The 25,005-nt window shown below is 39.9% G+C and overlaps 1 protein-coding gene across 9 annotated transcripts in view; it reads left to right on the forward strand.

Moving 5' to 3' along the window:
• Window positions 1-5,782: 5,782 nt before the first annotated feature.
• Window positions 5,783-25,005, forward strand: part of LOC129411210 (class I histocompatibility antigen, F10 alpha chain-like) — a 35,960-nt gene continuing 16,737 nt past the window's right edge. For 6 of the 9 annotated variants that reach the window (XM_055161216.1, XM_055161210.1, XM_055161212.1 and 3 more), the window contains exons 1-7: window positions 5,783-5,921; window positions 8,682-8,948; window positions 11,133-11,405; window positions 14,734-15,027; window positions 15,596-15,720; window positions 16,881-17,127; window positions 19,281-20,612. In XM_055161216.1, the coding sequence (XP_055017191.1) occupies window positions 5,864-5,921; window positions 8,682-8,948; window positions 11,133-11,405; window positions 14,734-15,027; window positions 15,596-15,717 (1,014 nt within the window). In that variant the 5' untranslated portion in view covers window positions 5,783-5,863 and the 3' untranslated portion in view covers window positions 15,718-15,720; window positions 16,881-17,127; window positions 19,281-20,612. The remainder of the gene's footprint in view (window positions 5,922-8,681; window positions 8,949-11,132; window positions 11,406-14,733; window positions 15,028-15,595; window positions 15,721-16,880; window positions 17,128-19,280; window positions 20,613-25,005) is intronic. The other 3 variants (XM_055161211.1, XM_055161213.1, XM_055161218.1) reach the window with 3 other exon arrangements.

Genomic DNA, 25,005 nt, shown 5'->3' on the forward strand with positions numbered 1-25,005 from the left:
AGTAATTTATTGTTTAACAAATCTCTCCAATTTGGCTGATGAGCCCAAGTCTCCATGAATAAGAAACTGTTTGCTGTAAAGTAGCAAAGACGAGGAAATCTGAACATAATAACTTTTGTCGACTTAAAGACAAGAAAAAGTCCAGTCTTTCCTTAATCATATTAAAAATATTATTGATAGAGAAATGCTTTATATATGAGATCACTGGTTTTAGTCCTGGTGTTAGTCCTGGTTTAGTCCTGGTTTAGACCTGGTTTAGACCTGGTTTTAGTTCTGGTTTTAGTCCTGGTTTAGTCCTGGTTTAGTCCTGGTTTTAGTTCTGGTTTTAGTTCTGGTTTTAGTTCTGGTTTAGTCCTGGTTTAGACCTGGTTTAGACCTGGTTTAGTCCTGGACTGGGTTAGTCCTGGTTTTAGTCTTGGTGTTAGTTCTGGTTTAGAGGCGCACAGGAGGAAGCGCTGTTTACGCAGCGTACGCGAGAAAACACGATCCACACGCGGCTCACGGGAGCACGTCGGTGTCCACACAGTAACTACGGAAGGAAACGTGGTCCGCGCGTTCTCAGGTTAATGACGATGATGAAGGTGTGTGTTTGTGTGTGTTTGTGTGTGTCCCCTCATGTGGCAGGTCACTATAGGACAGTAGTGCAGACATCATGAGCCTATGCAGGTTTTCAGGCGATATTATATTTGTTATTTTCTTTTATATTTCACGTCGGGAGAATAATTTCCAAGACACGAATGTGTTTTTACCTGTGCACTGCTGACTCTGTTCTACTGGCTCTTCGACCTCGTCCATTGTGCGACTGACGCCGCCAACGTTAACATGACATTTACATCGCTGTTACTGCGTGCGTTTTGTGTGGGTTTCCGGCAATGAGTGGAATTACCAAAATAAAAAAAAAATTATAAATGTGTTTTTTGTGTGTGTGTGTGTTGTTGTCCCAACAACACATAAAAACAGGTTTTATAATAAAGCAACTCACATACAGAAACACTAAAGTTAGAGATTAAAAATGAGATTAACGCGATTAAAAAACATAACGAGCTAAATATGACTGTAATTAATTAATCGCAATTAACGCGATAATTTGACACCCCTAGAATGAATATAGTGATTTCATTGATCTAGTATTTCATGGGTTATGGTTAAAAATATAAAAATCTGTAGAAGTTAAAATAAGTTAGAGATAAAAAGAGATTAAAAACAGTGATTCATTTATGTAAATGTCAAAGGTTAAAAAGATTTAAAAAGTGTATTTACATTGATTTTACAAATATGTACAGATGTTAATATTCATGGACTCATGTCACTTGGATTGTATGTTATGTTATGTGCATGAGAGGAAGAAACAATCTTCTATTGTGAAGTAAAGCAGCTCAAAATGTGCTCTGTCTATTCTTTATTAACAGGCTTACTTCACCAATGCATATGCCCTCTGAAGCGTTTGTCAGAGGAGCAACACAAACACATGAGGGATGCTCGAGCGTCGGAGTCATGCATTGCTACACATGAACAAGAAGACCTGCTTTCTCTGCATCTCTCGGAATGTGCATCTACAAATAACACAGTCATTAAAAACTAACTTCTCTTTGTTTCTTTGAATACAATCGAACTCTTGCTCAGCAAGTTATCTAGTTAGTGAGTGAGAGTGTTTTTTGTTTGTTTGTTTGTTTGTTTTTCATTTGATTTTGCTATGGTCAATTTAACATACTGCTCTTCCTTCGAATGAGTGACAAGTGCAGCTCAGTTAATGCTACACAGTCACGACAGCATAACCAGGCCAGTAAGATGGAATCAGAGCTGGAACGTCTTTACATGTAGCAGAGTGAATTAAGGGGTTATTACAAGTAACCTACAGTTGGTGGATGATGAAATAGTGAAATGACTAACCAAGATGCTGTGGTGAGTTTATTTTACTTTCTGTGGAGTTTGATGATGAAATTTGTTAAACACTGAGTTGAGGCAAGTTAGCTTGTAGCCCAGGCAACATAATATGGTTAAGTGTATTTTTCTTTGTTCATAAAGTGTTTTGTGGCTGCTCTTTTCTGTTCTTGTTTACGTGATCAGCTGTTCACCCCGTCAGCTGACGCGCGCGCCTAATAGTATAAAGGGACACACGTGTGAGCGCGCGCGCGCACGCCGCCCCAACTCACCGCCGTGCAGCTGGCGCGTGTTCGGGATCTGAAAGGACGTAACACGGATCACTAACTGACGTACCGGTTTGATCCACGTATACGGTGATCAGATCGACAGGTGAGAGCTTTCCATGTGCTTTGCCTTAGCGCGTTGATGGAGGAGTGCCGAACGAGAGCGCGCGCCGCCGCTGCGGCCCTTTGGATATACATTTTGTTTGAAGATCGTTACTTTGGGATTTATGAGACTGTTTTAAAGGAGTGCGCTGGAATTCGGTGACTCTGAATTAAATAAATTCCTTGGAGGAAAGAGTGTTTGGGGCGTGCGCGAGGACAATTAAAACTATAAGCGGGTGCGATGATGAACTTAGGATGTGGCAGTGTGGAAATAAGCGGAATAATATAATTTCAATTTGAGACAGCCATACCTTTGCCTTTGTTTGATTTTATTTATTATAAGCAGACTATTATAGTTATAGGTAGTTTTGCGTTTTGAGAAACAATCAGTTACCCAGATAATTTCTTTTTTTGGTAATCTCCTGCGCTCAGTGTGGGTGTTACAAGCTAACATTAATCCTTCAGTAAAACAACTTTTACATGAGGTGTAATGATTTTTTTTGTAATGATTAGACTGGAAAATAGAATTCTTTTCTTGAAATTTTGAATTGAATTGATCTAAATCAGGGGTGTCAAACTCATTTTGGTCCGGGGGCCGTATCCAACCTACTTTGATCCCAAAGGGGCCGGATCAGAAAACTCATGTCATATAAACCCCAAAAATAACAATAAGTTCAAATATTTGTGCAGAGAAACACAAATCTATTACAGAAATCTTTTTTAATTGATGAACTCTTTCTTTTACTAAATATTATAATATTATGAACAACCTGAAACTTTAAGAAAAATGCAATTTCAACACAATGTTTTAACATGAACTTGTATGGAAATGTAAAGGATGTAAAGGAATAAGTCTATTTTTTTTTTATATCCTGCACTCGGCTCCACTTTTCTCATGTTGGACATTTTTCTGATGAGGGTGTCACGGTCAACAGTCAAAACGATCGTCCTTTAAGAGCATTTGGAAAGAGACAAGTCTTCATTTGTGCTGCTCTGGTGGGAGGGGCCACGTACAGAGACGCTGGAGACGCTGCTGTGATAAACACCGCAGAATATTACCAATTACCAATATTTTAAAGAAAATATCATTCAAATATTTTAGTAGAAAATCAACCAAGGGCCAGATTAAAGGTCTTGGAGGGCCGGATCTGGCCCCCGGGCCATATGTTTGACACCTGTGATCTAAATTGTCTGTCTGTGGGTGTCTGCTCTTTACTGCCTCCACAGCTGACTCTGAGGCAACCCTCACTCCTCCTGCAAGCCCTCATCTGATACTGCTTGGTAAGCATTTAACTTGAATTGTTTTATATATCAGACTGTTCTGAGACTAGAGATGTGTACTTAAAGGAAATGATGTTGTTGATGTTGCTGTTACTTGAAGTTTCAGATGGAACACTACTGCATGCTGGATTGTCACCCTGGAGGGTTGTGTAATATCTGAGGACATCACACCATCCTTTTTGACGGGACTGGCTGCTGTGTTTGCGATCTACTGTATATTCAACCTTCATTATCGAAAAGAGGCAGCTTGTACTCTAGAATTCAGTCAGAGGTAAGAATCCTTTCTTTTTCTTGTCACCATTATAGATTTTTTAATTTTATTAATTTAATTTGTGAAAATTGAAACCTAAATAATCACAGACCATTCTTTTGCTCACTAACAGGGATAGTTTGAGTTTTTTAACGTAAGGTGGTATTTATTGATAGAGACATGAAATCAGAAATAATAGAAACGATAAGAGGAGGAGATAGACTGAATAAATGATTACACAGAGAGTCCTATTGGATCTACACTCTCAAGGCCACCCAGTTTCCAGGACTCAATGGAGAGTTACATTTCTCCCCCTTCCTTTTAAAACCACAAACTTTAAATGTGTAATCAATTCCTGTTTTACATCTCTGTCTCCGTGTAACTGTGTAACTGTGTAACTGTGTAACTGTGTAACTGTGTAACTGTGTAACTGTCCACTTTCCACATCGATGCATACCAATCTCATCTGCACTTTTCAATATTGTATCTACATACATGCATGTTGCTTTGTCATGTTGTTGTGTTACTGTAATTGACTATGCAGGACTTAATCCAGTTTAAACCAGGTCTAAATCAGGATTTAAACCAGGTCTAAGCCAAGACTGTAACCAGTTTAAACCATGACAGCTCCAGGTCTAAATCAGGACTAAACCAGTTTAAACCAGGTCTAGACCAAGACTAAACCAGGTCTAAATCAGGACTTAAACCAGGTCTAAGCCAAGACTGTAACCAGTTTAAACCATTACAGCTCCAGGTCTAAATCAGGACTTAAACCAGTTTAAACCAGTTTTAACCAGATCTAAATCAGGACTAAACCATTTGTAGGAGACACTTGGGCACAGTGTGCTTGCGCGTGTGTGTGTGTCTGTTCCCTGAGAGGAGGTGGGGTCACGTGAGCGTGGGGTGTGTGTGTGTGTGGGTGTGGAAAAGCATAAATGGTGCACACTACTGGGCCAGGGAGGAGGAGAGAGGTTGGTTGGGTAGCCGTAATTTTTGTTGACCGCTATTGCTTTTGTTTCTGGTTTACGTTTTCAAACAGTATTCATTTTTTACGATATCCTTGCTCTTGGTCCATATACTTACACTTGTCGCTGTGAACCCAGCTCTGTATTAAACCACCGTAAACGCACACTGGATCCAGCCTCATCTGTTTTACATCGCATTCAGCGCGTCATAACTTTTACAGAACCCAATTTTACCTCTCCGCGGCTACCAGGAAACACAGTATCGTATAGCTGCTACACATTACTACTAATATTACTACTAAACTATAATATTGTTAGAATAAAGCTGCTCTGTCAGACTCCTAAAGTCTAATTGTAATGTAGTGTTAACATTTGTTTTTGTCAGTGGTGGAACATAACAAAGTAAAAGTAGTAAAGCACTGTACTTAAGTAAAAATGTAGGTATTTGTACTTTACTTACGTAGATTTTAATGTGGATCCTTTTTACTTTTACTTGACTACATTTGAGAGCAGGTATCTGTACTTTCTGCTCCACTACATTTTAACTGGACTGAAAAGTAAAAGTACTTTTTATTATTTGTTTGAGACCTGCTGAAAATCCTGAGGGGTTTATTTTTAACACATTTATTTAAGGAAACAAAAATGTAACAACCAATAAACAAATAAAAACAAAATTCAGCACAAACCTATGTCAAAATCACTACATTTGAAGTGTTATTAGATCTCAAACTCTGCATGAAATACTTTTACTTTTTACTCTTTAAGTACATTTTTAAATGGGTATACTTTTACTTAAGTAGATTTTTTCATGTGATATTTTTACTTTTACTTGAGTATTATTTGCTCCAGTATCTGTACTTTTACTTAAGTAACAAAATCGAGTACTTCTTCTGGCATTAGTTTTTGTCTTCAGCTTTTTACACCTTCTACAAACCTGGGAGAGTCAGATCTACCTGGAGACTCGTGACGTTTGCGCCGTTCTGAATTCTGATTGGTCGAAGAGAAAAAGGGTTGGACTTTCAAATCGAAAGAGCAAATGAATTTTTCTATAAAGTCTCCGGCTGTTTTCCAGAGGAACTTTCTGTATCTGTGTGAAGAGCTTTGCAGCTGTGTTCACCATGAACATTTGTGCTGTGATCATTCTCATGGGGACACTCGTGAACGGAGCCACGTCAAGTGAGTAGTTTGATGTGTTTTAGTGTGACTCAGAGATAGACCATTGTAGATATAGTAGAAAGTGTAAAGTCAACTATTACAGATGAATAATTACTTGCAAGGCGGAGTTTTGTTTTTTCGTGTTAGTTGGCTTACACGTATAGGAACGATACAGAGGCGGTTTTGAGTATTTACGCAGCTACACATGGCGTTGAAGCTCAGGTTGAATTCCGACTGGTTCATATTAGGCTGTAGATCAGTAGCGGCTGGTCAAGGGAGTGGGCGCACTCCCTAACTTGACTTTGATTAAAAAAAAATGTTTTCAGTTGTTGTTTTGTTTTAGGTTATATATCTCATATTTCGTTTAAATTTGAGCGTGTATCTGCATAGACATGTTGTTATGACGTTAAATGTGCTCATATCACTTTAGTTGATTTATGCGTTGGCCCTTTGAGTTCACTGGGCTGAAGTGAACTTAATGCGGTTCTATGGGAGAGCCTGAAGTCTTGAAAAAAATTGACGTCTGACATTTTCTGCTCATTACTTTACATTGCAGCCCTGACAGACATTTTGGGGGCTTAGCACGGGGCGAACTCAAATCAGTGATTGCTCTTCATAAATGTTTATTACACGCAGAGGGTTTAAGTCTACCTGGTGCCCTGGTCCTAATATGGACTGATCAAAACTTTCAGACTTAAGACCGAAGTGGGATTAAGTCTAGATTTACCACCAGCTCATGCACTTGACTCCCGATCTGTCGATCTGAGCTACCTGTTGATTCGACCTATCTAGCGCTACTGCGCATCCGCAGTACCCCCAATATACTATAACAGTTTAAATGCCGTCGATTTGAGCTCCCAAGGCAGAAGTGGAGTAACAAGTAACATGTTCGATGTATGTAACAAGTAACATGTTAGATTTGTCATTGAATATTTATGTTAGATGATTAAATAGTTTTTAGTTAGATTTAGTTACCATTTTCATTACATCATATTTTATTTTGTTTCCATGTTTAGAAAACATAGCTTTTAGAAAGGCCCTGTATAAATTTCACATGCCTATTATATTAGCATTAAACATTATATTATTACTGTTTAATATAAAGATTTCATTGTTTCCATTAATTTCTTTCTCTTATATAGTGAGCTACCTTTGCCCAAATTCATCTAAATGAGTGAATAATGGTGATTCTACAGTAGGAGCATTATTCGATGGCTAAAACTGGCCTGTCAGTATGTGCTCCCTTTAGTCAGAGCCTTATTTGAGCAGAATACGACTGTCCAAATGAAATGCGTATATTCATATAAATGAGATATATTTGACATAATTAAGGTATAAAGTGTGAGCACTGTGTGCAAACAGCATCAAACCCACATCTCTAATTTAAAGAAATATGTTGTAAAACTTAGGGTTTGGCTTTTTTGTATCTATACACCTGTATTTGGGAAAACATAAGGCCGCATATTTTGGTGGGGCAGTGTGAATCGATAGATGGCACTGTCGATTTAGGCTGCGGGTAGCTCATTTCGACAAAGCAGTCCATTTTGACAGAACACTGGACCTCGTGCCGCAGACCTGACTCGACCCAGAATTGGACCAGTTTGAGCTCTTCATATTGGACAATAATACACTTTTGGAGACAGGGCCAGCAGGACAGTGGATAGAGGATACACTCTGCTTAAGTCGTCTGGAGAAGGGAAGAGGCTTGTTTTCGTTAGTTTGGGGCAAACCTGAGGATGGAACTTCACAGTAAATAGTGCATAAAGGAGCTTGTGGTTGCAACAGAGCTGCTCTGGTGTTGTGCCAAGCGTTAGGGTTGGGCAGTAATACGGTATTGTGGTATCCCGCGGTCTCAAAAAGTAGCAACAGTATCAGTGTTGTTACCGTCATTAAAAAACATCAGCAGCGCATAAGGACCTAATATAATGTGTGAGCGGTGTGTTACGTTGTGTTATTGGGGCTGATTGTGATCGGTGTGTTACGTTGTGTTGTTGAGGCTGGGTGTGAGTGGTGTGTTACGTTGTGTTGTTGAGGCTGGGTGTGAGCGGTGTGTTACATTGTGCTGTTGGGGCTGGGTGTGAGCGGTGTGTTACATTGTGCTGTTGGGGCTGGGTGTGAGCGGTGTGTTACGTTGTGTTGTTGGGGCTGATTGTGAGCGGTGTGTTACGTTGTGTTGTTGAGGCTGATTGTGAGCGGTGTGTTACGTTGTGTTGTTGAGGCTGGGTGTGAGAGGAGGATCAGGTTGCGCTTTTGCCTGTTTGGCTGTGCGTTGGGCTCTTCTTATAATAACCAAACAGTGCAAGCGTAGGACAGGATGATGAAATATGAGACAAATTATTTATACTGATTCAAGATATAGTTCAGCCAATAGTGACCAAAATGACTGTCTGTTTCTGGCATTCGTTATAATACTATATAGTCTATTATAATACATATATTTATAATTTTGGCCTAGGAAAATTATACCACCAGCCGCCACTGTTGTAGATTCGTATCAAGGCAGGCGTTCATTGACTGCTGCAAGAAGCGCAATTAGTAATTAATCCGATTAGATAAGATGAGCATCAAGAGTGTAGTAATAGAAAGATTGACATTGTTGACCCATTTGTGAGTGTTACATTTATTTTTTGACTTCAGCACAAATGCGCCTATTATGTTGAGACTCTTTGGCTGAAGTTACTGTGGAGATTTAAATGCATATTACTTTTCAGTTTGAAAAAATTCTGTGATATTGTGCAGTATTTATATAACTGAGAAATATATACATTTTGTTTCTCACAGCGATTCACAGTCTGATGGAATTTGAAATATCTTCAACTCAAGTCCCAAACTTCCCAGAGTTTGCATTTGTTGCAGTATTGAATGGACTTCCAATCCAATATTATGACAGTAACACCAGGAGAGTGGTGCCCAAACAGGAGTGGATGAACAGAGTGACAGAAAAAGAGGCACAGTACTGGGAGAGGAATGCTCAGAGAGGCTTCAATATAGGACAAATGCTAAAAGGATATCTTGAAATTGTGAGACAGAGACTCAACCAGACTGAAGGTTTGTCTGATTTTCACTTTTATTTCTTTGTTGTATAATTGATTCAGATTTTTGAAACATCCAGGAATAAAGAATATCAAAAAGAGTAAGACTAAAGTAAGTTTAGTCCATGGCCACAGGAACCAAGGGTGCTAAGGGTGCCATGATCCAAGGCCACACACTCAGCAGGTGAGCACACTCACATATAGGCCACACCACACCCACAGTGCTACTCCCAGACACCACAATGTAGAGTGTCAACTTCTCCTGGAGGCAGCCTGAACAGAGGATCTTAAGAGGCTTGGAGAGTTAGAACAGTTCTCAGACATGTCTCTTTATTAGTTCAGGCAGGTACAGGTCTCAAGATTCAAGTTGATTCAGCATGATTCGCCTACGCTGCGTCTCTGTGCGTCGGTCGTCCCTCGACAACGCAGTCGACGTTCCCCCACTGATGCACAGAAAAACTGGGTGCCATTTATACCAGCATAACTGTTGAGTTAACATCTTCATGGAAACATACACAGCAGTTTTGTCCCAACACGTGTCCCATAACAGACTGGCATATGCTAAAGGTTGGAGACACACCCCTTATCTGTCCCATATACATTCACCGTCCATATGACATCATATCCCAACCCCATTGACACTCCAAAGTCCAAAAACATACACAGCATGTTATTTGTGCACAGGGATTAATTACAGGGCCAATTAACATATGAATAAAAACACAGGGTAGAAGCCCACAAGAGCTCAGAACTAAAGCACATGTATCAGTCACAGAGGAGAAACTAGAAAACCCATGTATGGCTTTTACATACTGGCCCCTAATTGCCAGGTAATGACTACCCACCAACAAGTACTTGTAGGATACAGAAAAGAAACCATACTATACCACTAAGAAAAAAAAAAAGTTGTCACTGCTTTTCTGCTTCTCGCAGAAGGCAAACTTTTGTGATTGGTCTGTCCAGAATCCTTATTTTAGTTTTAATCCTCACAGTGTGCACAAGTTCAATTTTATGTGGAACAACATCCAAAACTCATGGTGTATCTCATGAGCTGTGTGGCACCATTTCATCCACAAAAGAAACAGAAAACGCACACCAAAATTCTTGTAGAGGTGCAAATGCAAGGAGTAGCCAGACAAAAGTGAAAGAAATGCATAGCACACTCAGATGGCCGATGTCCAAAAGCTTTTTTATTTTCAAAATAACATTTTCATCAGATATTTTTCTTGCTTTGGACCACAGCACACAATGGTTGCCAGCCCAGGTGCCCATATACCCCTCCAATGAATGGGAGGTCCCAAAGTGAGGTCACCCAGTGAGTTCAACCCACTCTACAACAAGAAAAACTGTTAGATATTTACATAAAAAAAGCATTCTATAAAATACAAAAATAGTTCAAGTAACACTGCCTTTCCCTCTGGATCTCCAACAAAAGGCTCTGCCACAGCCTCTGAGTTTGTCGACAATTTGCTCTTAGTTTCCAAAAGAAAGTAAGGACTACAAAGCCAAGCACCAGTTCTCAGGGAGGACTCAAATTTGGCACCTCTGAAGGCCAAATCTGCAAGGTTGTCCAACGTGTTAACATACACCACTGGGATACATCTGACAACTGGAGAATTTCAGAACCTCTGTTAACAACAAAGATTTTGAACGTCAAGTTCTCATTCTTGAGAAAACTCACGCAAATGGGTCAAAAACCCAGTGTACTCAGACTTGTGTGTCTGTAGGGAAATGATGAAAATTGAGGTGTGGTTGTGTTGTTGATTAGCCAAACATAACGGAACGCAACAATGACATGGAGATGAAGAATACGGCCTGGGAAGTTGTCATTGCATGTTTCCAAATGTCCGGGTTTGTGACGTGTGAATAGAGCCTATTGTTTTCCTTCCTGTTTACATCCAGATCCTATAGTTTTTCTAAAGTTACTTGCAGTGGCCACAGCTTCTGACAAAAAACTACCTCACTAGGTCACAAAGAGCGTTAATCTCACAATAAAAAAATGTACGCCGTTAAAATAGTTTTGTTAACTCGTTAATAACCCAATATTTTTGACAGCACTACAAATGATTTATTCAAAACAGCAATTAGTAGTATTTGTTTTGTGGTATAAATCAGTCAATAAATAAAAAGGCATATAATTTAACTCTAATGTCCAAGATGGAAGTGTCAAAGTGCAGCTCTGACAGTGTTTCTGTTTCAGGACTCCATCTTCTACAGGTGATGGCTGGTTGTGAATGGGACGATGAGACTGATGAGATCAATGGGTATTATCAGACTGCGTTTGATGGACAAGACTTTATTGCTTTGGACTCGAAGACAGAGACATTTGTTGCTGCTAAATCAGAGGCTTTCCCTATTAAACTCCAACTGGAGGAGACTGGAGAAGCTGTTAGTCTGACATATAGAATGACCCATGTGTGCGTTAAATGGCTGAAATGGTACATGCAATTTGAAGATAAACTGAAGAGGAAAGGTAAACTCTGAACTACTGATCACTTCTTCTAAAAGTACTCTAATTACTACTCTGATTACTTTATTTCAAAAGTAATTTGGTGACTGATATAAATTACTTTGAAAAAAAGAAAATTGACAGCTCAGGAACCAACATATGGGTCATTCCACCCCAAATCTCCGAATGCCCCAGCCCGACCATCTCAGATTTGACTGAAAAAATTCTAGGAGGTTCACACACTTTCCAATAGGAAAAGTCCCAAATTTTAGCTCCCAACTCTTTATAGTTTTGTCATTAAAGATGTTTTGTCAGCTCCCCCTCACCTGTTTTGAACAGTTTTTCCGAGGAGCCAGATTTCTGTATCTAAAATACTATTTAAGGTAGGTTCTTCAAATTTTCAAGGGTTAAAATGTGGCAAATGTACTTGTAGAATCTGGACTTTTACATATACAGTCCCTGTTAAAAGTCTTGTCACTTATCCATTTTGTAGAAACAAAAGCTTATAACTTGACTTTAAATTAATCGATTGGTTTTAGAAATGTCTCATATGAAAGCTAAAACCCTCCCAAATTATGCTCAATATACTAAAATAAATTTGATTCACTGAAGAAAGATTGATCATTTAATGAACACAGAAAGGTCAGATTTTGGCAAGACAAAAGTCTTGTGCCTTGTCATATGATGCACCCAATCCTAGATTACAGCCTCACCTGTGATCAGTTACTGATCAATCAATTAGCGGGTGTGTGTATAAAAAGAACCCCAGCACACCAGACCTTCACATCAACTGCAACTTGACCTCTGACAACATGCCTAAGATCCACCCTGAGACCAAAGCCTTAATTATCAAGAGGCTGAAGACCAGATCCACTGCTGAGGTGGTGACACCTTCAATGTGTCTCAGCGTCAAGTACAAAGAATAAGAAAAAGATCTGAAATGACTGGAGATGTTTTTGACAAGCCCAGGTCTGGCAGACCCCGCAAGACAACTGCTCGGGAGGACCGTTTGTTGATTTGAAAATCCAAGGCCAGCCCCTTTTCCACTGCAGCAGACTCCACCAGGCCTGGTCACCTCAAGTCCCTGTGTCAACCACAACAGTTTGTAGAATTCTGTCTCGAAATGGCCTCCATGGTCGAATCAGTGCACAGAAACCAGCACTAAACAAAAGGCAATTAAAAAAACCGTGTGGCATTTGCCAAGGCCCACAGCCTGCTAAAAGGATGGACACTGGAAAAGTGGCAGAAAGTGGAAAAATCTGGTCTGGGGTTATATCCAGTATGGGGGTGTGTGAGACATTTGCAGGGTGGAAGGCAAATATCAATAGCCTAAAATATCAAGAAGTATTAGCTCCTCTTACATTCCCAACCATAAAAGGAGTCAAATTTTGCAGCAGGATGGTGCTCCATCGCATACTTCTATCTCTACATCAAAGTTTCTCAAGGTGAAGAAGATCAAGGTGCTCCAGGACTGGCCAGTCCAGTCACCAGACATGAACATCATTGAGCATGTCTGGGGTAGAATGAAAGAGGAAGCATGGAAGGCAAAACCAAAGAATCTTGATGAACTCTGAGAGGCATGTAAGACGCTTTCTTTTGCTATTCCTGATGACTTCATCAACAAATTGTATGAATCATTGTCGAACCGCATGGATGCGTCCTTCAAGCTCATGGAGTCATACAAGATATTAAATATGGATCTCACAGCACCACTACTTTATTCACTGACGTTATGCAACATATTTTTGTATTTGAAGTAAATTATTTGTTCAATTTTCTGTAGGCGACAAAACTTTTGTCTTGCCAAAAATTGACCTTTCTGTGTTCATTAAATGATCAATCTTTCCTCAGTGAATCAAATTTATTTTAGTATATTGAGCATAATTTGGGAGGGTTTTAGCTTTCATATGAGACATTTCTAAAACCAATCGATTAATTTAAAGTCAGGTTATAAGCTTTTGTTTCTACAAAATGGATAAGCGACAAGACTTTTAACAGGGACTGTATGCTTTTGATTTATCACAGATTTCTGGGGGCTTGAATTTGCTCGAAAATTTTACTCTTCAAATTTGAGGGCATTTTTGATGGACTGTGGAAAGTGCAATTTCAAAGACAGAGGTTTGATATTGAACATACACCTTCCCACACATGCTGTGTACTTTGTATTTTAAAACTGACCCTCTGTGATGAACGCTCTACAAGATATCAAGTGTTAAAAGTGGAAAAAAAAATATTTGGTGCCATCTTTACCATGTTATACAATATATATATATATATATATATATATATATATATATATATATATATGTGTGTGTCTGCATACATGCAGAGCATTCATGGACTATGAAGGCACTTTCAGAAGCTAAGAAAACACACAGCTTAAATTCAACAAAATGCTTGATTTGATTACTCAACTATTGTAAAGTATCTCAACTCTTTGAGGAAACTTTTAGATGTTTTGGTGTAACACTCCTGAATTGTATATAGGTGTCCTGTTATAGTGCTAGAAACATCTATTTTAGAAATGTGTTCAAAACAGGTCAGGGGGGAGTTGACAAAATATCTTTTAATGACAAAACAATAAGGAGTTGGGAGCTAAAATTTGGGACTTTTCCCATTGGGAAGTGTGTGAACTTACTAAAATTTTTTCAGTCAAATCTAAGATGGTTGGGCGGGGGCATTCGGAGATTTGATGTGGAATGACCCTTATAAGTCCATAAAGCAATATTTGTATTGTTTTGGTTCACAACTGATCTGTGTCTGACACAGACGTCCTGCTCTTTTATTGCTTATCTGACTTATGACCCATTTCTAATGGATAACACGCATTTTTGGCAGGAAAAAGTAGTTACCATTAAAACAATGAACTAGTTAAAATGATTCCAGTTTTAAATATATTCCAAAATGTGTCTGTAAATATTTAAACATTTAGGGTGAGAGTGCTGACTGTCAAATGAAATGCAATATCACTCTTTTATTTCATTAAATATACTTATAATATTTGAACTATATTCTGAATGCTGATTGAATGAAAAACAACAATTTGGATTGATTTATTGTGATTAAATGACAGGAACAAACAATGAAATTTCATTGTTTGATTATTTTAATTGAATGAAGGAAACAATTGTTGAAGATTATTACTTATTTTAATTATGTCGAAAACAAAATGATGTGCACATAATTTATCTAACTTAAAAAACAAAAACAAACCTGATTATAACAATAGAACAACCCTGCCTAAAATAAACTGATAATTATAACAATAGAGCTTTTACTTTGAGTCTTTATTAAACATGTATTTCCCAAAGATGTGACTGTACTGAGCTGTGTGATCCTTTCATGTGTTCAGAGCTCCCTCTAGTGTCGTTCCTGCAGAAGTGCTCCTCGTCCCCAGTCACCTGCCACGCCACAGGCTTCTACCCCGACAGAGCGCTGCTGTTCTGGGCTAAAGATGGAGAGGAGCTGGATGAGGATCCCGGAGAGATCCTGCCCAACCACGACGGAACCTTCCAGACCAGTGTGTCCCTGGACCTGTCCTCTGTCCCAGCTGAAGACTGGAAGAGGTACAGCTGTGTGTTCCAGCTCTCTGGAGTCACAGAGGACCTCATCACCAGACTGGACTCAAGCAAGATCCTGAGCAACGGTGAGACTGGGGCTGGAGCTGTTGGAGACCAGGCAAAGGGTTCAACTGTCACATTCATAATAATCAGATTTGAGTGGATTTAGCCACCTCTCCCCCACTCAGGGGAAAGTCCTAATCCTGTCTGCATGTGCTTCTTTCACTCAAAGACACATTACAATATAAAGTGAGTGTGAAGTCTGGAGCTGCTCAAACCACAGCTGCCCTGGGGCAGACACACAGAGGAGTGGCTTCCACTCTACCTCCAATCATACACTTACACTAAGAACACATTCATACACGTGACAAGGAGGTGAATATCAGCCCAAAGATGGATTCTTCAGTACATCAGCGAGGTGCTTTCAAACTTTGGTTCATCCTCAAACATCTGGACCAAATGTGTGTGTGTCATTTGGCTTCTACTATTCAGGCCCTTCTCTTTTGACTGCTGTAGATGTGACTGAACGCTCAGAGCAGAGCATTAGACATCCAAATGTGACTGTTTTTCATCCAAATGCTCAAACTTTGCATCACTGTTTGAACTTGACATAATATTTGTTTAAATCTTTCATTTATTTTGTTTTCTTCCCAGAGAGAAAGTTAAGCACCAGCACCATCACTGCTGCTGTGTTGTCAGGTGTTGGTGTGGCTGTTGTTGTTGTCACTGTTGGAATCGTCTTGTACAGACGACATCACAACAACAATGTGATATAAAAGGTAAGAACATGTGAAAAGCTTTTGTCACTATTACACCCTCAGTATCCAAACACTTTTACTGAAGTCACTGCACTGTTCATATGTCATCAATCATTTAACAAGTATCTGGAGTCAAAAAGTATGAAACTACTGTTAAAAGTACAACTTGTTCTCAGAGTTACTCAAGTAAACATGTCTGACTAAATGTAACGTTTCTGCCCCAGTGTGTAACATTTAACAAAAGTGTTAAATATTCAGTACAAGTGTTTTTATTGCACTAGAAAACCCTGAGAAACAGATATTTTTAGAGTTAATGGGCTTGCCTAGCCTGATTCATCAGCCGGTTTCACTTTGTAGAAATTTCACCACTGGGTTTTGAAGGATTCTCAGTGTGAGCAGATACTTTCTAATCCAGTGTGTTCTAGTGATTCTTGACAGAGTGACAGGCCACTGTTTCAAACCTCACAACGATCTGTTTATCAAGTCAACTCCTCTCTAATGTCGTTTATGTACAAGCAGAACTACATTTTGAGGACAACTGTCATAGTTTTATTTACTGTTGTGTAAATACTTTGGTTTGAAGAGAAGTTTAATTCATGATTGTTAAAACATTTTTTTTTGTTTATCTTGTTTTGATAGTTTCACTGAATCTGAACTTAACTTCTTTGGTGCGTTTGTTTTTATTTAGTCAGAAAAATAATTCAAAAAGGTATGTTTTGTTTTGTGTGATTAGGAATGAGAAATTGATTGCAGCTTCCTATAGTGTAAATAAATGTAGGCCAGTATGGACCAAATAAAAATGAAAAACACATTTCAGAATATTGTTGCAGTTCAAACAAATAAGACACATTTCCCTCTACAAACTTTTATTAAATGTACTGGAGCAAATCTGTCCTCCCCCAGTACAGATGTGTTGTAGAAGCAGCTCTTCAGGTCAGTCCACTGCATCAAAGTGTAAAGCTTTTTATTGTCTAGTAATCAGAAAGTGTGCAATTAGCATGCTAGTTGTGAGTTTTACCATGACTGCAAAACTCTGGCCTCTGAGAGTCGTAAAAAGTCCACAGTAGAGCATTCAGTTTACACGTCTCCATGGAGACAAGCAGGTGACACTTCTAGGACAAGTTGCAGGTCGCTAAAATAAATGCAAGTTTTTGTTTTCATGATGGTTGTTTCTTTTGCAGTGGAAAAATGTGGAAAAACATGCATTCTTACTGTGTGTGGGCTTGTCTCCCCCAAACCCTTCCTTGGCCTGGAGGAGGGCCTGCTCCTGCTGGTTTCCATGGAAATGTGTTGTTAGGTGTGATGTCACTTCCGGGTCCACGGAGCATCATATTATTTAAAACAATGGACGTGGACGAAACGTATGACTCTGAACAGGGATTACAGTGGTTTCATCCTAAAGGGTTCTTCACCTCTGACGCGAACAAGGTAAATGGTTCACATGTTAACTCTGTGGTTACATCTGAACCATGTTAACCATGGTTTACCTTTCTGCAAATATTTGTGTCACGTAAACCAATCAAGGGCCGTGTTCTGATAGGGTCTATATGAGGTCTATATAATGCTGAGACAGACGTGAACTTTCAGTCAACATGGAGGATACACTCATTGTTGCTACGGAAAATGAGCCGATATTATACGATACCAGCATGAGCCAGGACAGAGACCCGAGTAAGCTCAACAGAGCCGGACCTACACCACTCTCTGTCCCCTTCTTCTTTATTCTGGTCCCGGTCTCAGTCCTGGTCCCGGTCTCAGTCCTGGTCTCAGTTCCGTTCTGGTCCAGGTCTCAGTCCTGGTCTCAGTCCTGGTCCTGGTCCTGGTCCCGTCTCAGTCCCGGTCTCAGTCCTCTCTGGTCTCAGTCTCAGTCCCGGTCTCAGTCCTGTTCTGGTCCAGGTCTCAGTCCTGGTCCTGGTCCCGGTCTCAGTCCTGGTCTCAGTCCTGTTCTGGTCCCGGTCTCAGTCCCGTTCTGGTCCCGGTCTCAGTCCTGGTCCTGGTCCCGGTCTCAGTCCTGGTCCTGGTCCCGGTCTCAGTCCTGGTCCTGGTCCCAGTCTCAATCCTGGTCTCAGTCCCGTTCCGGTCACTGTCTCAGTCCTGGTCTCAGTCCCGGTCCTGGTCCCGGTCTCAGTCCTGGTCTCAGTCCTGTTCTGGTCCCGGTCTCAGTCCCGTTCTGGTCCCGGTCTCAGTCCCGTTCTGGTCCCGGTCTCAGTCCTGGTCCTGGTCCTGGTCTCAGTCCCGTCCTGGTCACTGTCTCAGTCCTGGTCTCAGTCCTGGTCCCGGTCTCAATCCTGGTCTCAGTCCCGTTCTGGTCCTGGTCTCAGTCCTGGTCCCTGTCTCAGTCCTGGTCTCAGTCCCGGTCCTGGTCCCGGTCTCAGTCCTGGTCTCAGTCTTGTTCCGGTCCCGGTCTCAGTCCTGGTCTAAGTCCCCTTCTGGTCCTGGTCTGGTCGCAGTCTCAATCCTGGTCTGGTCCCAGTCTGGTCCCGGTCTAAGTCCCGGTCTGACCAGCCCGCTCGATGTAGTCCAAGTTCACTATTTTTCCAAATGAAAACAGCAGACGCAGAGGACACCACACAGCCGCAGTTGATCCTTCTGAAGGGAACACGGCGACCTGGACGCGCAAATGAAGCGAATGACTCAAAACAGTCAAGCGGCAAACTAGGAGCGTTTGATGCAATTTGTTCACACAAGACACCTTCAGTGTGAACAGGACTTAACCATGTACTAAGTGTGACAGAAAGTGGACGAGGTTGAGATGAGACGCTCGGCTGAGATATCGTTGGCGGTGACTGTCAGAGATATTCACACTGCTGATACTTTGTTATGATACGTTACATTATTGAAATACTTGATACAATACATGTACACATATGTTTTTGAAAGGTTATTGTCTCTTGTTTGAGGAAAAATAAAGCTAGAAAATATCTGTCAAGTTGGCGGTTGGACCAGAAGAGACATCGTGACTTAATCCTGTGTATATAATCTTCCACAGTATGAAATAAAACACATTTATCTCCATGAAGAATGTTCCAAAGTTTGGTTTTAACTTTGTATTTTCATGGAGTCATTCATGCAGGTGACGTTACACCTCCAGAAAGTTACACACTGCACCTTTAAATACGATGATCCTTATTTGTGTCGGATGAATCTAAAATTATTGAATGAAAAATGTGACTGAATAGATTTAATAAGAGTCTAAATGTACATTTTTGAGATCAGGCAAAGCAATAATATTTCCATGGAGACAAGCAGGTGTCCAGAAAAGTTACACAGCGCCCCTTTAAAATGAATTCACAATTGGACCTTTCCACTGTACATTTATTTCCAAAAGGCTGCATATACATTTGCAAATTCTACTGTACAGAAAACATCCAAAATGTCCATAGTTCTAGATAGAATATAGCACAAAGCTGCCCGGGCGTTACCAAACATAGAGGTTCAGCACTAGAAAAGCTCTGCAGCCCATTCAATATGATCTGAAATACTTTGTCAACTAATACCTTTGAAATGTATATCGTATGTTTTATTATTTTGATTATTCATGTTTTTTTTTTGTTTTTTTTTCTCCATATCCATCTGTACAGTACAACATTCAGCATTTACAGTAGTTAAACAAGGCACGAGAATAGAGATGTGGGGGCCATGCGGAGGGCGATCCAAAGCATGGGACCAGACTACATGGGTGACAGACAGACACACGGGTAAAGTGAATGGGGCAAATGCAGAGGCTGGATTGGAGAGACGCTCAGCTGTGATTGGTTGGTTCAAATTTTTGGTACAGTTCTCCGATATCTTTTTGTGTTTGATTTTATTTCTGCCCTGATTGGGTTAGTGAAGCACTTTGAGTGTTTTGAAGGTTGGAAAGTGCTCTATAAAAATGTGACCCGTTACATATTTGCGTTTGTGACTATAGAATCATTTCCACTGTTTGTTCGTTTTGGAGCGGCCCACATGTGTCTCCGCTGTCTAAAGTGAACCATACTGATATACATTCACGACCATACCGCAGGGGCCTAGGCCACTTGGGCTCCTGGATCGCTTTAGTTAAAGGTTGTATAGAAGATTTCCCAAGGAAAGAGGAATGCAACGACTGTCCTTTTTTAAATGTTGCGCTTCGCTCTTTTTCCCCTTCTCTTCTTTCAGCAATGTCTAAAACTGACTTTCTTTTGCGGCGAACTGGTCATGAATTCTTGTCTGCCATTAAAACTAAATTTGTGCAAACTGAGAGGAAGCTACAGTTAAAAAAAGACGCCAAGAACCGCTAAACATGAACCGCAAACATAAACCACGCAATCCCAGCCCATCGGCAAGTCAGTGACGCTAGAAACGTAGGGAGTTTGATTGACAACCTAACAGCCAATAGATAAAGAGGTGCCCTTGTTATCTTTTGGCTGATGTTTATCTGCCCCCACCACGTCCACAGTTGATGGATTTTCATTATTTTATTTATTTTTTGGTCATCATAATTACAAGGCTGCTGCATTTCTATAATTCTATTTTGAACTTTAATTGACAATTTCAAACACACAAAAAAAAATCCTCCATACAACCTTTAAACCGTTAAAACTACCAAACAAGATGACAAGACTGAACAGGACGAGAAAAAGCAGATATGAGAATATAATAATGAAAATTTATTAACAAACGCTGACTTGATCTTGTGATAAACTTCCGTATTTCCAGTGATATCAACTTATGTATTGAGTCAACATGCTTTGCAAAATGAGGCCTGCCCCAGGACCCGGAGCTGTGCCCAGAGCCTGGAAACACTGGGCTGGAGGGAGTCGCTCAAAGCCCCATGTGAACCGTGCCAATGGAAAAGAGGCTACTGTAACTTTTCTGGTGGAAGGTCCGACACCTGCTCGTCTCAGTGGAGATGTTACTGCATTGCCTGCATAGACTGTATCGATGGACAAGTGAGTGTGGGTGTGGTTTTATTGTAATATTTTGCCCTTAAATCAAGTTATGAACATAATAATAATCTGAAGAATAATAGCAATAGTCCAATGAGATTCATTTGGTCTTCCGATATTTTATGTTATTAGGTTCTGTTTACAGACCAAGTTTGTTTTTTATATCTGACAGTTTTGACTGCCCACTAGCGGTCTTCCTCAGAGTGGTCCTGTATAAGTTAAGTTAACCAAACACGTCACAGCAACATCACATGACCACTCTGAGGAAGACCGCTACTGGGCAGTCAAAGCTGTCAGGTATGAAAAACAAACTCTTGGTCTGTAAAAAGAACCGAATAATATAATAATAACAATAGATCAGTTATTGTGGCTCGTTGTTAAGCGCCCAGACAATACCAAACCAGCAGTGCAGACAGGAATGGACATGTACCTTCAACATACTTGTTTCTAATTGGCTCTTTGGTTGCGCCTCTTGAATTCTACATATGGAACTTGGTTGAGGATTAGCCGCTATAACTGCTACCCTCGATTGGTTTCATTTGGCTGCAACTGAACATATAGAACAGGTGACGCCACACTCTGTGTGGAGTTTGCATGTTCTCCCTGTGTCTGTGTCACTTGTTGAAGGATGGGTGAGTAGCAGTAAACAAATGTCTCCACAGGGGGGCCATTAATGGGCTTCATTAATGTATCTTTTCTTTAAAAATGCTCCTAATGTTACTTTAAGATGCTGCTGAGAGAACTGTGCCAGATTCACAGTCTGTTCTTAAGCAGCTACATTTTTTCTTCAGTGAGAGCTGCGCTGGTAACATTTTATAATAACTACACCTTATTTAGCCTTAATAAAGCATGAACAAAGGCTTAATTAATAATGAACAAAGACTTAAGTAGTTACTAAGCGTGAATCATTATAAATTAATTACTACCTTAATTAGCACTTGCACTTAATTTGCCTGTGCTGTAAATAGTTACTCATAATTATTTCATACTTAATTACTCATGAACTAACCATTTAAGCATTTATTAATTATTAGTAAACTATGAGAGAATGATTTATTAATAATGTAATGCAATGATAATTCAGGCAGCTGTTATCTGTTAAGTCTTTTTGAGAGCTTTTCTAAAGTGAAAACTAATTATCCTTTATTAAGCATTTACTAAGCATGAATCATTATTAATTAAGTCTTTGTTCATTATTAATTAAGTCTTTGTTCATGCTTTATTAAGGCTAAATAACACATATGTAGTTATTATAAAGTGTTACTGCTACGCTTAATTCACCGGCATCCAAATACGAACGGCACAGTACTCTTTACATTTCCTTTACCTGAACATTAATACGCTGTCTGGCCAAAAAAAAAAGTTGCCACCAAAAATAAATAAATAAATAAATAAAGGTCACACACTCTAATATTTCGTTGGACCGCCTTTAGCTTTGATTACGGCATTCGCTGTGGCATTGTTTTGATAAGCTTCTGCAATGTCACGAGATTTATTTCCATCCAGTGTTGCATAAATTTCTCACCAAGATCTTGCATTGATGATGATCGAGTCTGACCGCTGCGCAAAGCCTTCCCCAGCACATCCCAAAGATTCTCAGTGGGGTTAAGGTCTGGACTCTGCGGTGGCCAATCCATGTGTGAAGATGCCTCATGCTCCCTGAACCACTCTTTCACAATTTGACCCCGATGAATCCTGGCATTGTCATCTTGGAACATGTCCAGGCCATCAGGGAAGAAAAAAATCCATTGGTGGAATAACCTGGTCATTCAGTACATTCAGGTTGTCAGCTGACCTCATTCTTTGAGCACATACTGTTGCTGAACCTACACCTGACCAACTGCAGCAACCCCACATCATTTGCTTAGTTAAATCCAGGTGGTGACTTTTTTTTTTGGCCAGTCAGTGTATGAATGTAGTAAGAAACGCCATCTGTACAGTTTTACAGCTGTAGTCTGTGATTAGAAATGACAACAAATATACATAAGCTATCAACTTCATGAGGGTTTTCATCTTTTATATAGCGTATTTTAGCTTTTTACAGCATAAAATCACAGTAAAAAGTGAGGGGAAGGGGGCGGGGCACATAGGGGTGAGCTGTGGTCATGCGGGGGGTGGAGGGTGTTGAGTCCAGTGCATACGCTGTATATATAAATGGACATAGCTTCTTCATAGGTTCTAATTAACTTCTATTAAAAAATGATGGTCCTTCGCTCTGTAACTGTTACTGTAACGCCTCATTCAGACCTTAAAATGTTCGTTTTAACCCGTTCTACATGGTCCTGGTGCTGATATGTTCCTATTTTGTCCATAAATCGAAGTATGAACATCAATAATGGACCAATCAGGCGCCCTCTAGTGTTGGACACAGGTCGGTTGCTTTGATACTTGCACCAGATTCCAAAAACAGTCCCTGGTTGCAGATTAGATTCTATAACTGGCCTCGACTGAAATCACTTAAAAACTAACTAACTAACTAACTTTAAAACTAACTTAAAATCCCTCGTTCACGTCCATATACAGTGTAAGGCCCAGCGCGGTGACCAGGAGCAGGGCTGTGTAACCCACATGGAGAGCCCACATACTGTATAAATTGTATGGTATTAGAAAGGTAATAGTTAGAGCCAGCAACATACACATCCTTTAATCTGATAATACATATTTGTTTTTAATTCTTAATTGGCCCAAACATTGAAACCACCAATCACAGCGTCTCTTTCCTCATGACAGAGCGTAGCCTCAACCAAAGCAGTCTGTTTATTAGATACACAGCCAAAATATAGGTGAATACAGAGTAATGCAAAACAAGCCACTGCTAAGCATTACACAAGCACACTTCTCAATTTTCACTCTTTGCAGGTAAAAATAAAATATATTCACAAAAAAAAATATTAAAAACTGGAATATTTGAAGTGACATAAACAGGATGCATTTGGTATAGTAAAAATAGAATTGAAAATTGTGTAAATTTCTCCCCCAACAAACCATCCCTAAATGCTGAAATAGAGTTAAAACGTGTATGAATTATAGCAAAGGTTGAAATGCATGAACACGTTATGCAATCACAGTTGTTTAAATTCATTTGGTTGCTATGAAATGGACAGTTAAGCTACTGTTGCGTGACAAAGTGAAATTTGAATGGCACAATATTTCTTACACTTAAAATAGAATAAATAGGACTCTAAAATTCTGCAAAAGTATGTTTTCCACTTTCATCTTTCGTCTGTTTTCTGTGCAACGTATACAGGGAGTGTGGCAGAGTGGTTAGCCATAGTGCGGGAGATATGGAATTTTGGGATGCAATGCCAAAACCAGAATAATACATGCATCAAGAATCTCGGACTTCCAGTCATTGCGCAATGCATACTGGGAAGGATTTTCCGAAAAAGTGAGCATCAAACCTCCATGTTTGATTTTACACTGGGATGCGTCTATGGTCAAAGCTGATCTTTTCTAGTTCTTTGAACCATATCACTTTTGTTTCTGGTTCTGATATTGTCATATTTTAGTTTTGGGATTCGGACATTGTTAATTGTGTGGTTGTTGAGTGTCCTAACAACGGAAAACAGCTCAAGAAATGTGTTTGCGAACTCCATAGATGCAAAAGGGAATCAGATGTGTGTGACTGCAAACTTCTGTTCAAACAGTTTTTCTTCCCAACGGAATTGAAAAATAGTGAAAGGTGAAGGTGATGGGCAGGATTGATCCACAGGAAGGACCAAAAAGGAAAACTTTGACTGTCTAAATCATCCCAAGTTTGCAGTGAACATTTTGTATGTGGAGCACCATCAAAGCAAAACCCCGATCCCTCACTCAACCTTGGTTACGAATCTAAAAAGTCAACACCAAAGCGAAAGGCACCAGCTGTTCACCAAGAAACAACTTCCACTGCAAAGAGACCAAGACTTAATGTTGCTGTAAAACCACAAGAACAAGAAAGTGCAGCTCAGTCTGTTTGTCTTCTGCAGCTCTCACTTAACAAACGGGATCCGGCTTTGATGGTGCTCCACATACAAAATGTTCACTGCAAACTCGGGATGATTTAGGCAGTCAAAGGTTTCCTTTTTCGTCCTTCCTGTGGATCAATCCTGCCCATCGCCTTCACCTTTCACTATTTTTCAATTCTGATGGGGAGAGTTTGAACACAGGTTTGCAGTCACACAGATCTGATTCCCTTTTGCATTTATGGAGTTCGCAAACACATTTCTCGAGCCGTTTTCTGCTCTTAGGATCCAACAACCACACAATTACGATGTCCAAATCCCAAAACTAAAATATGACAATATCAGAACCAGAAACAAAAGTGATATGGTTCAAAGAAACTAGAAAAGATCAGCTTTGACCATAGACGCATCCCAGTGTAAAATCAAACATGGAGGTTTGATGCTCACTTTTT

Source organism: Boleophthalmus pectinirostris, unplaced genomic scaffold (genome assembly GCF_026225935.1).
Source record: "Boleophthalmus pectinirostris isolate CB_2022bp ecotype Guang Dong unplaced genomic scaffold, ASM2622593v1 HiC_scaffold_4, whole genome shotgun sequence".
NCBI lineage: Eukaryota > Metazoa > Chordata > Actinopteri > Gobiiformes > Gobiidae > Boleophthalmus > Boleophthalmus pectinirostris.